The sequence below is a fragment of the Tasmannia lanceolata genome, unplaced genomic scaffold (assembly GCF_043159265.1).
Source record: "Tasmannia lanceolata isolate RefF3 unplaced genomic scaffold, GAP_Taslan_0.1 ptg000015l, whole genome shotgun sequence".
In the NCBI taxonomy this organism is placed as follows: Eukaryota; Viridiplantae; Streptophyta; class Magnoliopsida; order Canellales; family Winteraceae; genus Tasmannia; species Tasmannia lanceolata.
The window spans coordinates 42,428,673-42,443,142 of NW_027518692.1; the positions used below are offsets into that span (position 1 = coordinate 42,428,673).

Sequence of the window (14,470 nt, forward strand, 5' to 3'; positions counted from 1 at the left end):
TAAAAGATGCCCCTAGTATGATTTTATTTCCATTACAAGATTCAAAAGAGAGCCAAACTCAAGGGTTCAACTGAAGGCTTTCATTTCAAAGAAATACTTGAGGCTACAAAGCTTTTACAAATACAGGAAAAAGGGTTCTGCTCAAAGCATTCTTCCTCCTGCACTTCGTGATAACATTCCGAATAAACTTGAAAAATTGCCCCTTCTGAACTCTGCTCTGTTTGGCTCTGTCCGCAGGAGATGCAACTTCTTGCTTTTAAAGTTTATCGCCCCAGCCTCAAGAGAAGTAAAGGCTAAACTTGACCTTAAAGACCTGACTTTGACCTGACAATGAAAGATTCTGACACACGATAAACGAGACTTTGACAGATGACTGACGAAAACTTTGATAAATGCACAACATAGACTCTAAAAGAGACTGAATCTGCTTCTTAATTTGATAAATGTTTAAGGTGGTAACAGTCTACCGCTCTTAGGATCTTTTGAATACCGCATCTAAAAGTGTTTCATTCCTCTTTTCGGTATTTCAGTCATGGTTATTACCTCATTTGGATTACTTAGTTTTAACCACTTTAACTTGAAGAAGTATCGAAAGAAATTATGCTGGCGCTTACTCAGACTCTGAAGTAATGCCCAAAACGGAAGCACAATCGGCTTTCAAAAGCCATCCTTCGTGAAATCCCTGCCATACTGAATTGCCCCTTTTAGGGTTTCGATTCAGCGGACCGCACGCCTTAATTTTTGCCTGGACTGTCTGCCCTTGCAGCTTTTTCCATCCAGCAGGCTCAGCACCCTGATTTTTGCCTAAGCCGCCCTTCCGGGTTTTCAACTTAGCGGGTGAATGACCCTAACTTTTGCCTAAACCGCCCTTGCGGGTTTTCAGTCTAGCGGGTCCAAGACTCCATCATTCTTTCCCTTTTTTTTTTCTTTTTTTTTTCTTTTTTTTTTTTTTACAAACCTGGGCCAATAACACCAGAAGGACTTTTAGGTAGGCTCGGGTTCAAACAGGATAACATTTGGTAAGTTTTGAGCAATTAGACCGAATCTGGACTATCCAGACTGCCTACGTATCCCCAAAGAAAATGGGAATCAGGTCCCGCGTAGTTCGAGGTTAATATCTTTTATGACGAAAGTCATAAAAGATGCCCCTGGTTTAAGTTTGATAAGGAGGTTTTGCTTTTGGCTCAAAGGAGTTTAGCAAAAAGGGTTTTCATTTTTGAAATCTGGGCTATTGGCTTAAAAAGCTCAAGTCGTCCAAAGATGGCCTTCTAGTGTTTTTAGGCGTAATATTTCTTTAACTGATCCAGGTTTGTAGGTTCTGTTAATTTTTCTCCATTTTCATTGAGGAGTCTTACGGCTTTTCCCGGCAGGACTTCATCGACAATATAAGGACCAGACCAATTTGGACGAAACTTCCCTCTCGGATCAAATACCGGTGCCCTATAGGACTTCAAGACAAGATCCCCTGGTGTCAAATCTCGGACACGAACCTTCTTATTGAACGCCCTTTCAATCCGCCTTTGATACCCCTGGATATGATACAGAGCTCGTAGCCTCTTCTCATCTATCATCTGCAGCTCCTGATGCCTGGCCTTCACCCATTCAGATTCCGGCAAGCTTGCCTCTATCATCACTCTTAGAGATGGAATTCTAAGTTCAACAGGCAAAACTGCTTCCATTCCATACACTAAAGAATACGGAGTGACACCTGTAGAAGATCTGATCGATGTCCTGTAAGCCCACAAAGCATAAGGAAGCTTGTTTGACCAGTCTTTGTAAGTCTCTGTCATCTTACTGATGATTACCTTGATGTTCTTGTTTGCTGCTTCAACGGCTCCATTCGTCTGCGGCCTATAAGGAGACGACTTGTGATGCTTTATTTTAAACTCTACACACAAGTGCGCTACTTCCTTCTTGAAGTGAGAACCATTATCCGAGATTAACTCATGAGGTACTCCATATCTGCAAATAATGTTGGCACGGATGAACTTTGCGACTGTATTCGAAGTAATGGAAGCATACGAAGCGGCTTCAATCCATTTCGTAAAGTAATCAATTGCGACCAAAATGTATTCATGCCCGCTCGAAGACTTTGGATGAACCTTCCCAATTATGTCAATTCCCCATACTGAAAACGGCCATGGAGAAGTCATGGAGTGCAACTCCGAAGGAGGTACATGAATAAGATTAGCATAGACTTGACACTTATGGCATTTCTTCACAAATGCGAAGCAGTCTGCTTCCATTGTGGGCCAATAGAATCCAAGTCTCAAAATCTTTCTTGACAACATTTTCCCATTCATATGAGGTCCACAAACTCCCTCATGGGTCTGCTCGATAAGCTCAACTGCTTTGTCTTCATCAACACACAAAAGCTGGATCCCATCAAAAGATCTGCGATATAACTGACCACCACAAATAACAAAATTGGCAGCTAATTTCTGAAGGGTTTTGCGCTCTTTCCCAGAAGCCCCAGGTGGATGCCCTTCACCGGATATGAGATTCCTGATGTCTGTATACCAGGGCTTTCCATCTGGACACCTAGCTGCTATTTCGATAACGTTCACATGCGATGGTTCCCATTGCAATCGCACTGTAAGCGGCTGGACCTCCATTGCTGCTGAAATGTCTAACATAGAAGCCAGTGTAGCCAAAGCATCAGCAAAATGATTCTTTGTTCTGTACAAGTGAGTAAATGTAATACTCCTGAACTTCTGGACCAAAGATTCGAGATATGCATTATACGGGATCAATCTATCTTCCCGAGTCTTCCATTTTCCATTAGTCTGGTAAATGATCAAGATGGAATCTCCAAACACATCAATGTCTTGAATCTGTAAAGCTAAGGCTGCCTCCAGTCCGGCAATACAAGCTTCATACTCCGCCATGTTGTTGGTGCACTCAAACTGCAACTTGATAGATATAGGAATATACTCCTTCTGAGGGGATACGAGTACTGCTCCTATTCCTTGACCCTGGTTATTGACTGCACCATCAAAATACATTGCCCATCTTGTATTTGGAGTATCCTCTTCAACATCCATAATCTCTTCATCAGGAAATTCAGCCTTCAGGAATGCGTTCTCTTCCACAGGTGAATCAGCTAACTGCTCTGCAATGACCCGCCCTTTAACAGATTTCTGAGTGACATAAGTAATGTCGAACTCAGATAACAATAACAGCCACCTTGCGGTTCTTCCCGTAAGAGCAGGCTTCTCAAACAAATACTTCAACGGATCCATCCGTGAAAGCAGAAGTACCTTGCTTGATAACAAATAATGTCTGAGTCTCTGAGTTGCCCAAACTAATGCTAGACAGGTCTTCTCCAAGATTGTATACTTCACTTCGTATTCTAGCATCTTCTTGCTGATGTAGTATACAGGCCTCTCCTTCTTAGACCCTGAATCTTGCTGAGCAAGCATACAACCCATCGCCGTATCCGTGATGGACAAATACAACAATAATGGCTGACCCAGGATGACAGGGGATAAAACAGGAGGTAAGGACAAACACTGCTTGATTTTTTCAAAAGCCACCTGGCATTCTTCGGTCCATTTCTTCGATGAATTCTTCTTTAGAAGCTTGAAAATAGGCTCACAGGTCATAGTTAGATGAGCTATAAACCGTCTCAGATACTGAACTTTTCCGAGAAAACCTCGGATCTGCTTTTCGGTCTTCGGCGGTTCCATCTCCTGAATCGCTTTGATTTTCTGAGGATCTACTTCAATTCCCCTTTCGCTCACCATGAATCCCAGTAGCTTTCCTGAAGTAACCCCGAATACACACTTGCTAGGGTTCAGACGAAGCTGATACTGTCTGATTCTTTCAAAGAATTTTCTTAAAGAGACAGTATGCTCCGGCCGAGTCTTTCCCTTGACGATCATATCATCTACATAGACTTCGACTTCTTTGTGGATCATATCATGAAGAAGAGCAGTCGCAGCCCTCTGATAAGTAGCGCCTGCATTCTTCAACCCAAAAGGCATTACTCTGTAACAGTAAGTTCCCCACTGAGTAGTAAACGCTGTCTTGATCATATCTTCCGGCGCCATCTTAATCTGATTGTATCCCGAAAACCCATCCATAAAAGATAACAGAGCGTGACCAGCTGTATTGTCCACCAGAAGATCAATGTTCGGAAGCGGGAAATCATCTTTCGGACTCGCCTTGTTGAGGTCCCTGAAGTCCACACACATCCTGACCTTTCCGTCCTTTTTGGGCACCGGCACTATATTCGCTAGCCATTCTGGATATTCAACAACTTGAATAAATTTTACTTCTAATAGCTTTTTAACTTCGTCATGAACTTTTAACTCCCATTCTGTTTTAAGTTTTCGGAGTTTTTGCTTCTTTGGCTTCGCGCCAGGGATTAAAGGCAACCGATGCTGGACAATGTCTTCGCTCAATCCCGGCATGTCATCATAAGACCAAGCAAAAACCTCCTTGAACTCCTTAAGTAAAGTGATTAATTCCTCACGCTCTTCGGGAGATAAAGTTTTGCCAATTCGAATTTCCCGAATTAAGGTTTCGTCACCAATATTTACAATTTCAATTTCCTCTTCGAGCGGTCTTGCTCGGCGACTCTCCTCTTGTTGAATCATATGTTTGATTTCAAGGGGAGTTTCGTCGGCATCCTCGTCAGAGGAGGAATCTTGATTATCATTATTAATATTATCAGTCTTAAGAGCAGATTCAGTACTTGAAATGGAAACAGGAGAAACAGAAACAGGAATGTATGTAAAAGAGTCTTTCATTTCATTCATAGTATTGGTTACATCAAGAATGGAATAGCCCACAGCAGGCATTGTATTGGACTCTAACGATGTATTCACAGACTCAACAGACAACTCAACATTGAACTCAGCCAACTCTGGCATATGTGCAGTTGAAGAAATAAACTCATCATCTAAAGTACTCTTGGACTCGACCTTATTAGAAAGAGACTTGTCACCGACTCCGGAACCAGATCCAACTTCTACAGTACCTGCATCAAAAGAATCGTTAGAATAAACAAACTCAATATCAGACTGGGAAGTAGACGTATACTTAGACACTACTGACTCTTTTGAGGAAACGGGACTATACTGAAAGACTACTCGAGGTAAAACCTGGGAGGTCCAGTTGGTCAAGGGTCCCTCGGCTGGGGTGATTAACTCTGCGGGGTTCAGAATGAATGCATCTCTGCCTATCACTGCCACCTCTGACGCTTCGGTCTCACTGCCAACCACTGCTGCCACTGGATATTCAATCTGAAACATGCCATTCAGACAGCCCGGCTCTAAAACATCGGCCCAATCAGTTTTCGGTGCTGCCTCAGTAATCTGCGCACTCATTGGCGCTTCTGATAACTCTAGGTTAAAGAAAATTTCGAAACCTGGAAACCTCTGCCCTGTCACATCATCAGTCCACGGCTCAGCAAACCCGCAAAATGGAAAATCTGCCCCCTCTTTTCTGAAAATGCCATTTCTGATCAGACTGATTGGCCCCATAGGCAATTCTAAACCCCGGCGGCGGCACTCGGCCCATTTCAGCATGTATCTTTTCATTTCCTTGACCTCCTGCTTGGTCGGCTCATATCCCAGGCCAAAGAGACCATTGAAAGTTCTGAGCACAGGCCACTCAGTAGGGCCTTGATGATATTTGCCCAGCCCTGCGCCTGGAATATAACCCTGTTTACGGATCATCCTGACCACATTCGAGTTGGTGCTAGTCAAGAAGAAAACTTCTTCGCCCATGGCTTCTTTCATGGATATGACCGACACCTCTAGTGAAAAACCTGTCAAGCTGACATCGGCTTCTTTCCCAACTACGAGCTCCTGCGAAATCTGTCCAATTTCTAAATCTGGGTCACCCTTCACAGTCACTACCCTGCCGTTATGAACAAACTTCAACTTTTGATGAAGGGTAGAAGGGATAACTCCGACCTTATGCAGCCAAGGTCGACCCAATAACAACAAGAAAGAAGCTTTAATATCTAAAACCTGGAATTCTATGTCAAAGTCTTCTCCCCCAATCTGAATTTCAGTGGCCAGGGTTCCGATGACATCTCGCCGGGTGCCATCATATGCTAATATACCCTGCTCTGAGGGAATAAAATCTCCAGGTCCAAAGCCCAAAGTCGCCGCAGTACTCAGTGGACAAATATTCAGAGCGGACCCATTGTCGACTAGTACTTCAGGTACCCTTTTCTTGTTGCAGATCACGGTAATTTTGAGTGAACGAGCATGGTCACTCCCTTCAGGAGGTAAATCATCGTCTGCGAAAGATATCACCTTGGAAGCCCTAGTTACAGCGACTAGGCTTACCAACTCATCGGGAGTGATCTCAGTTGGCACCTGAGCAGCATTCAACTCTTTGAGTACAACCTTCCTGTGCTTAGACGAAGACATAAGTAGGCCCCAAATAGAAACGTTTGCTTGGGTCTTCTTCAACTGCTTCAACAGATTATCTTCTTCTTCATCTGCACTCGGCCTACTCTGCCCCTGATTCTCGGCTGCTCTCACTGCTTCTGCGGGGTTTTCTGCTCTCAATTCCGCGGGCTTGAACACACGGCCACCCCTGGTAACGTGACGAAGCTCGTCACACTGATCTTCTAACAGAAGCAAATCATCTGCATCCATTCTCAGAACATACGGAGCTTCAATTGCCTCCTCTTCTTCAAAATCACTCATCCTTAGAACATAAGGCGTTTCCTTTTCTGCCTCAACATCCTCACATCGAAGGACGCATGGAGAGGATGTCTCTGCCAAACTGGTGCTCCCCCTCCAGAGGTCATAAGACTTTTCCCTTTCCATCTCCTCGATCTCTTCAGGATCAAATCTTAGAATATAAGGTTCATCAGGAGTGATTGCGCAAATGAGAATGGATGGATCAAGAACCGGCTCTTCGACAAAAATGGCATTCGCTACAGGAGGAGGAATTGCACGATGATTGGGAAGGGGATTCCGCGTTACATTGGGCCTTTCCACCTCAAGCTTTCCGTTCTCTAACATAGTCTGGAGCGCATGCTTTAAGGCCAGACATCTTTCAGTGAGGTGACCCGAATTTCTGTGGTATTCACAATACTGGTCTGCTCTCCAATATGGGGGTAACGGGTTAGGTACTGGCCTAATATCAGGTAGTCTGATTTTCTTATCCCTTATCAATTTTTTCAGAATCAGAGGTAAAGGGTATGGTAAGGGATCAAAGTGCCTCTGAGGTTTCTGCTCTACCGGGGCTGGCGCTGGTCTCGCCACCTCTGTTACAGTCCTGGCCGCTGGGCGAACATGGTTTACGTGGTCAACTTCTTTCTGTACGACCACGGGTCTCTTTCCTTCCTTGATGTCTGATGGAAGTCTGGCCCTCAGACCCTTAGCTATTGCATCCTCAGTCCTCGTCCCAGTCTTAATCAGATGGTCAAAATCGGTGTAATGCTGAGGGGACATAAAATGAAAATACTGCGGCGACAAACCCTTGATCACCAACTTGATCTGATCTTCTTCTGATAGCCTCTCGCTCAGCTGGGCAGACTTTCGACGCCAACGACGGATGAAAAAGGTAAAGGTCTCCAGAGGACCTTGCTTTAACTGTTTGAGATCCCTCTTGGTAACCTCTATCCCTTCTTCCATAGAAAACTGCTCTACAAATTTGTTGGAGATGCTTTGTAAGGTCTGCACCTCTTCAGGTTTACGACGCAGAAACCACTTCTTCGCCACCCCAGTAAGAGACATTGGAAAGACCCTGGCCATTTGCTCAGGAGATAGCCCACACTGCTGCGACATCTCAATAAACCACCTCATATGATTCCGGGGACATCCAGTCCCATCATATTTGTCATAATCGGGGGTTTTGAATTTAGGGGGCAAGGTGACTCCCGGAGACATTATCAGCTCAGATATATCGAACTGCTTTGGGCCTTGATGCTTCAAGCTTTCCATTTCTTTTGTCAGCTTCTCCAATTGATCAGCTACCTGTTTTTCCTTATTATACTGGGCCACATTTGGAATGCAATATTCTGCAGCGTACTGCCCTTCTTCTAGGTCGACGTCTACTGGTGAAATGAAAGGGTGGTTCAAATTTGCAGGGCTCGGATTTGCCGGTATACCGGGAGGGGGTTGAACTGCAGGTGCTCTAGAAGTAGAGACCTTTTCATTAGACTGGGCTTTCATTTGGGCCATCTCTTCTTTCATAAAGGCCATATCCCGGGTAAGATTCACCATCATCTCTTGAATTTTAGTTAGCGCATCATTGGGTTCAGCCATCTGGACAGATTCTAGGGATTCAGATGATTCAGATAAAGAGGATGCAGATTGTTCAGGTAAGGTTAGCGGTTCGAATTGACGAATGAGTCTAGACGTGGTTGACTGTCTAGACCACGCAGGTTGACTGACACCTGAGGGAGCGATGTTTGCTCGATTTTAGAATCCTGAATTGGAAATTAACATACTACATTAAAACGATAAACATTGAGATAAAGTACTCTGTACCAAATAAGATAAGAGAAAGACATAAATGCTATTCCATTGATCAATAGTCAAAATGTAGTTACAATCAAAACATTAGTCTTCGTTAACAATTGGATGAAAGTAACCATTTACAATGAAATTTGAAGAAATTAAAATGACAATTTTATGAAAAGGAATCTTCAAAGCTCTTCGATCCGAGCTCTCTTGCCCACGAGCTTTCCTGTTAATTCCCCACATCGGACCTTAGATATTAAGCCAAATCTCCTCTCTACGACCTTGTTTCTCCAAGCAGCCACAATGGTATTGATAAGATCAGGGGATAGCTTTTCGCAAGGAGGAGGCGCTACAGTTCCGGGAGAACATGGGCGTCCCGTGATCTGATGAAGCAAACGGGTTGGTGCATAAAAGGTTGACTTTTCCAAACCCATAAGATACACAAAGGGATATGGGTGGGTGCTAGTGATAACGTGCAAGCATGAGTGACTCACCAAATGAAATTGATCACTCTCCACGTGCTGCAACCAATTATGCCACTCATCAATGGATTGGGGTTTATTGGCCATTGGTTGCCACGAAAGGTGATCCTTGAGGGTGTACTGAAGGGAGCTCTGCGGCCGAAGGATGGTGAGTTTTTCACAAAGCCACAAATAAAGCAGTTTGACACACCCAAAGAAATTATCATGAACCTCCTGACGAGCAATAAGGTCCAGTCCGGAGAAAGTTTCTGCTAGTATGGTGGGAACAGGATTCCTTCCCTCATTGATTTGATCCACCACAGCTAACAAGGCCAAAGGAGCATTATAAGAATCTCCACGAATGACATAACGCGCGAAGACGCCGAAAATCAAGGCGCTGCGCCGACAACTCTGAAAACGGGAGTCGACAGGGTCGATATTTTTAGAAAAAAGTTTGATGAGGTCTTGAACTCGCACACCTGTGTCTGTAAAATATGACAGAGCGTCAACCGTGGTATTTTTGAACAACTTGCAGAAAATGGAATGAGGGTCATCTGGACTCAGAGGTTGGACCCAGAGTCCTTCCGATGGGAGCTCCAATAAGACGCACCAATCTTCAAAGATAGGACAAAATTCAAATGAACCGAATCTAAAGACATGAAGAGTAGGATCCCAAAGATTGGCAGCTGCTTGGAGAAACTTCCAGTCTATGCCGAGTATGCTCAAATGATTGAATGCACTAATAAACTTCTCGGCCATGCTCCGCTTTGAATGCTCACACGGAAGAGTTTTAATAGTCTCCTTTATCCAACTCTTCAACACGTTGTTCGCCATGATCAAACCTAACACTCATACAACGACAAAATCAGAGAGAATGGAGATATCCATAAACAAATGATAAGGATAAACTTGATGATCAATTATAAGGGGAGGATACAATCGGCGACACCAAATTTTTCATCAGCGATCAAAGATGATCGGTGAATAAGGAAATAAATCACAGCCACAAAATGACAGAAGTAGGTCATAGACCGGATTTAAATCCAGCGATGAATACCAATAACTATACAATCGAGGAGATCAAAGTGATAGACCGCGGCCATAGGAACAGTGACAAGCTACCGGCCAGATCTCAAGACGAGATAAGTAAACAGACAAGCATATATCCTAATCAATAATAGATGCAAAAAATGAATCTATGACACAACAAAAGAATAAATATACAATCAATGAGTAGCAAATAAATTGCGGCCACGAGAACAACATATACAGGCCACGCACTTAGTGAAACTGAAAGGGTGCAAATACAGCTGACCAAACCCGAAGCTTTTACCAAAAAATGGGTTCTAAGCTAATTGAGGCTATGACTGGGAATCAAAACAAGGTAAACTGACTCTAAAGAATAGAAGTTATGCTTAAAAATATTTTTGCGAAAAATTCAGCAGCATAACGGCTAGACAAGAGAGTCAAGATAAGGTAAACTCATGGCTTTCCTAACTCTACGAAATAGCGGTCATGCCCGAAAATGGTCTGGATAAAATCCGACAGCATAACGACGCTAAACAAGAAAGTCAAGGTAAGGTAAACTCATGGTTTTTCCTAACTCTAAGAAGTAGCATTTATGCTCAAAAGTGGTCTGGACAATATCCGGCAGCATAACGGCTACACCAAGGATTCCCACAGCTCAACCAAAGGGGATGCGAATAATGGGGGGTAAGATGAGCTTGAAATATGATCATTAGATAATGGCGATCAACTGAAGGGCTGACCCAGGGTGAGAACCTACGACAACTAGTCAAATCCCATGGACAACAGATCAAAGGACAGATCGTGGCCGCAGTAACGACAAGCAAAACCACTGACTAAATTTAGATCTGAACAAAGAATGGATATAACCAAATGAAATGAATAAGGAACTCCAACTAAGAGAACCCTAATATACATAATCAGTATATATATATATATAGGTATATTCACATATACATATATCCTAACCAGGGGCACCAGCCGTAATCTATCTAACGGAGTCGAGAAAGTCTCGACTTGCGACAGATCAGTGAGTGTACTAAGACCGTGCTGTAGCCACGCAAGGTGAGCTACCCTAGTCTACAGATGGGACAAGGCTCCTAACTCTAGGCTTCGCATGCGTGAGCAACACATGTTCGACCCTTATATGAATGCAATATACTTATATACACAAGGGTACTTCCTAGTTGGATTTCACTAGGTCAGTAAGTATATACATAATATATAAAACAGAGTAGGGCTCCGGACTCAATCTAATGGGTACTATGCGTATGAAACATACTTAACATGTATAACACAAGTACACCTAGTGTTATACATAATATGCTTCATTGCTCATCGGCTGCTGTAAACACAAGTACACCTAGTGTTTACGGCTGCAGCACCGGCGCATAGCTTGGTAATAGATACAACAGCACATCTGGATAGTGATATCCCATGAGGCACGCATTATATCTATCCCGTGGAGCCAATAATAAAAAACAATAAAAACAATGAAACAAATAACAAATATGAAAATGCATGATGTGCAGTGTGTGAATCCCTTGTTTTAATTACGCACCTATCTGGTGCCCCTGGATTCTAACGATAGAATTCCCATTTAAAATGATTTTAGCTCAAATTTCTCCAAAGTTAGTAAAAATGGCATTTTTATAGAGTTAGGCAATGTTTCAAGAATTCCCCAGCAGAGTCGCCAGCCTGTGGAACCCGATCCGAGGACGAGCGCGGCGAGGGACACGAGATCCCTCCTGCAATCCTCTAAGATCTCCACAACGGAAGAGAGCTCTGCCAAGGAACTCTCGAAACGGATGCCACCCTCACAGCATAGCATGAGTGGCGATATAAAAAGAAAGAGATACATCCTGATCAGGAGCCAGGGCTCGAAACCAAGATGTATCTGAAAAATAACTCAGAGTCGCCATCCATGGACACGCCATGGAACCAAAACAAATGCTCTGTTTGCAATGGATAACCAGAGATACAAAAGGTCCGTGCCTGATGACGAATGGAGAAGGTCCGAAGAGCGCCCCCAATTCGCCCGAGTGCGAACACTTGGTCTCTTATGCCATTTATTATTAACCTTGAAGAGTTTTAGGCGAAAATCATGTGAAATGGGAACAATCCTCAGGAGTCGTCTACCTAAGCATGCATTTCCTGAGGATAAAGATAATAAACACCCATAAAATAAAATAAAAGATGTGTCGCCTAATGATTGCTAGGTTATGAGTGACATACCTAACTGGTGTCTAAGTTCTGGTGGACGAACACATGCATGCCACAACTACAGGTATAAGGTCTGCACAAGAAAGTAAGAAAACACAACAAAATATGCAATATAACAACACAACAAATCCTAAGACTCTAAATGATTTAGCCCGAGTCCTCGGATGGTCTGATGTTCATCCAAAGAAGCCTACGTATCCCCGCCTCCACGAGAATCAAGGCAACGTAGTTCTTCGCGTCTATTCTAAGCTAGGATGCCTAAGACACCTAGACCTCTATCTTAGACTCGATCTAAAAGACCGGACTAGTTATTAAAGCTTCTTGAACGATTATTTAAATTCCAGTGAATTGTAGATTTTAGGACACCCTATATGCCCTAACTAAATGCAAGTTAACCTTAAGCTAATGCAGGTGAATCCTATAACCTACGTGTAACTAGGCTGCATGCCCTAAGGAAAACAATAGGATTGCTAACGTATCCAAGACCTAGTCATCAGTCGGCGATGTGAATCGCCAACTAACCGGGCGGAGGCACTCCTAGCTAGGACAAACCCCTAACTCTAAAACAAACACAAATAAGCACACAACAAAAGACAACTCCTAACTCTAAAACAACACAAACAAGCACACAACATATCAAAGACAAAAACCCTAACTCTAAAACTCTCTATCTAGGATAGACTCCTAACTCTAGAGGAAGATTTTGCTGAAAACAAGGTTTTGAAGAAAATGGGTTAAAGCATTTATTTACAAAGTTTGGCTGGACCTGGGATAAGAATCCCAAGCTGCACTACGTACCTCGTGGAAGAGGATCAAGCCAACGTAGTTCGAACGAACTCTCAAACTACGCTTCTAAAATAAACACTCAACACTTCAGATTTTTTTAAGGTTTTCGTATATTTTCAAATGTTTTTGATATTTTTAAAGTTTTCAAATGTTTTTGAGTTTTAAATTTCTAATGTTTTTGGATTTTAAAGCTTTTCCAATGCTCTAAACCTTTAAATGTTTTCAATCTTAAAGGGGACACGCAAGTAATACCATAAACTAAGGCAAAGCCTTAAAGCAAAAAGGGGAAACCCCAAACAAGCAACAAAGGTCTCAAAGAGACGATCCACAACAAGAAACTGGCGTCTCAAAGAGACAAACCACAACAAGAAAGATAGTGCCCCAAGAACAGAGAAAACAATCTAAGATCCCAAGCAGGGAAGGCTCTATATGACTGAGTTAGTCTCAAACAAGGATGAATGACAACAAATCTAAAGGCGAACTACCAACTAACACACTAAAAGAGAAGAGCACAAATGAGTCAGAGACTCACTAAAAACACTACCAAGAAAGGGGTAAAAAAAAAGTCAAAGACTCGCCAGGAGGAAGGGTTATTCTAACATGAGGCTAGGTAAGCCTCCTAAAGGAGAAACTCTCTACAGGAGACAAGGCTTGTCTCCGAGACACAAATGACGTAAAAAGGAATAAGAGACCCTGTGCATATTTGGCAAAGGTAAAACACCCAACCGGGCCGGACAGCTACCTAGCCCTAGGGTGCAACAAATGTGCAACCCAATACCCATAAGGGTAGGGGTATGCTGCCAAGCCGAGTAAGGTGTTCTCCCAAAACCAAACGACGCACAAAGAGGAGGTTTAGGAAGAGAAAGAGACCGGGCGGGTCTAAAAGGAATAAGAGACCTTGTGCATATTTGGCAAAGGTGAAACACCCAGCCGGGCCGGACAGCTACCTAGCCGCAGGGTGCAACAAATGTGCAACCCAATACCCATAAGGATAGGGGTATGCTGCCAAGCCGAGTAAGGTGTTCTCCCAAAACCAAACGACGCACAAAGAGGAGGTTTAGGAAGAGAAAGAGACCGGGCGGGTCTAAAAGGAATAAGAGACCTTGTGCATATTTGGCAAAGGTGAAACACCCAGCCGGGCCGGACAGCTACCTAGCCGCAGGGTGCAACAAATGTGCAACCCAATACCCATAAGGATAGGGGTATGCTGCCAAGCCGAGTAGGGTGTTCTCCCAAAACCAAACGACGCACAAAGAGGAGGTTTAGGAAGAGAAAGAGACCGGGCGGGTCTAAAAGGAATAAGAGACCTTGTGCATATTTGGCAAAGGTGAAACACCCAGCCGGGCCGGACAGCTACCTAGCCGCAGGGTGCAACAAATGTGCAACCCAATACCCATAAGGATAGGGGTATGCTGCCAAGCCGAGTAGGGTGTTCTCCCAAAACCAAACGACGCACAAAGAGGAGGTTTAGGAAGAGAAAGAGACCGGGCGGGTCTAAAAGGAATAAGAGACCTTGTGCATATTTGGCAAAGGTGA

At 43.5% G+C, this 14,470-nt stretch overlaps 2 protein-coding genes across 2 annotated transcripts; both read right to left on the reverse strand.

Moving 5' to 3' along the window:
• Positions 1 to 141: 141 nt before the first annotated feature.
• Positions 142 to 3,422, reverse strand: LOC143892003 (uncharacterized). Its single transcript, XM_077396482.1, has 3 exons — positions 2,908 to 3,422; positions 2,319 to 2,679; positions 142 to 324 (listed from the first exon to the last, which is right to left on the reverse strand). Exons 1-3 carry the CDS (start codon positions 3,420 to 3,422, stop codon positions 142 to 144), a joined length of 1,059 nt encoding a protein of 352 aa, XP_077252597.1.
• Positions 3,423 to 4,743: 1,321 nt separating this feature from the next.
• Positions 4,744 to 8,498, reverse strand: LOC143845863 (uncharacterized). Its single transcript, XM_077354268.1, has 2 exons — positions 5,109 to 8,498; positions 4,744 to 4,984 (listed from the first exon to the last, which is right to left on the reverse strand). The coding sequence occupies exons 1-2, from the start codon at positions 8,238 to 8,240 to the stop codon at positions 4,976 to 4,978; spliced, it is 3,141 nt and encodes a 1,046-aa protein (XP_077210383.1). The 5' UTR covers positions 8,241 to 8,498; the 3' UTR covers positions 4,744 to 4,975.
• Positions 8,499 to 14,470: the final 5,972 nt, after the last annotated feature.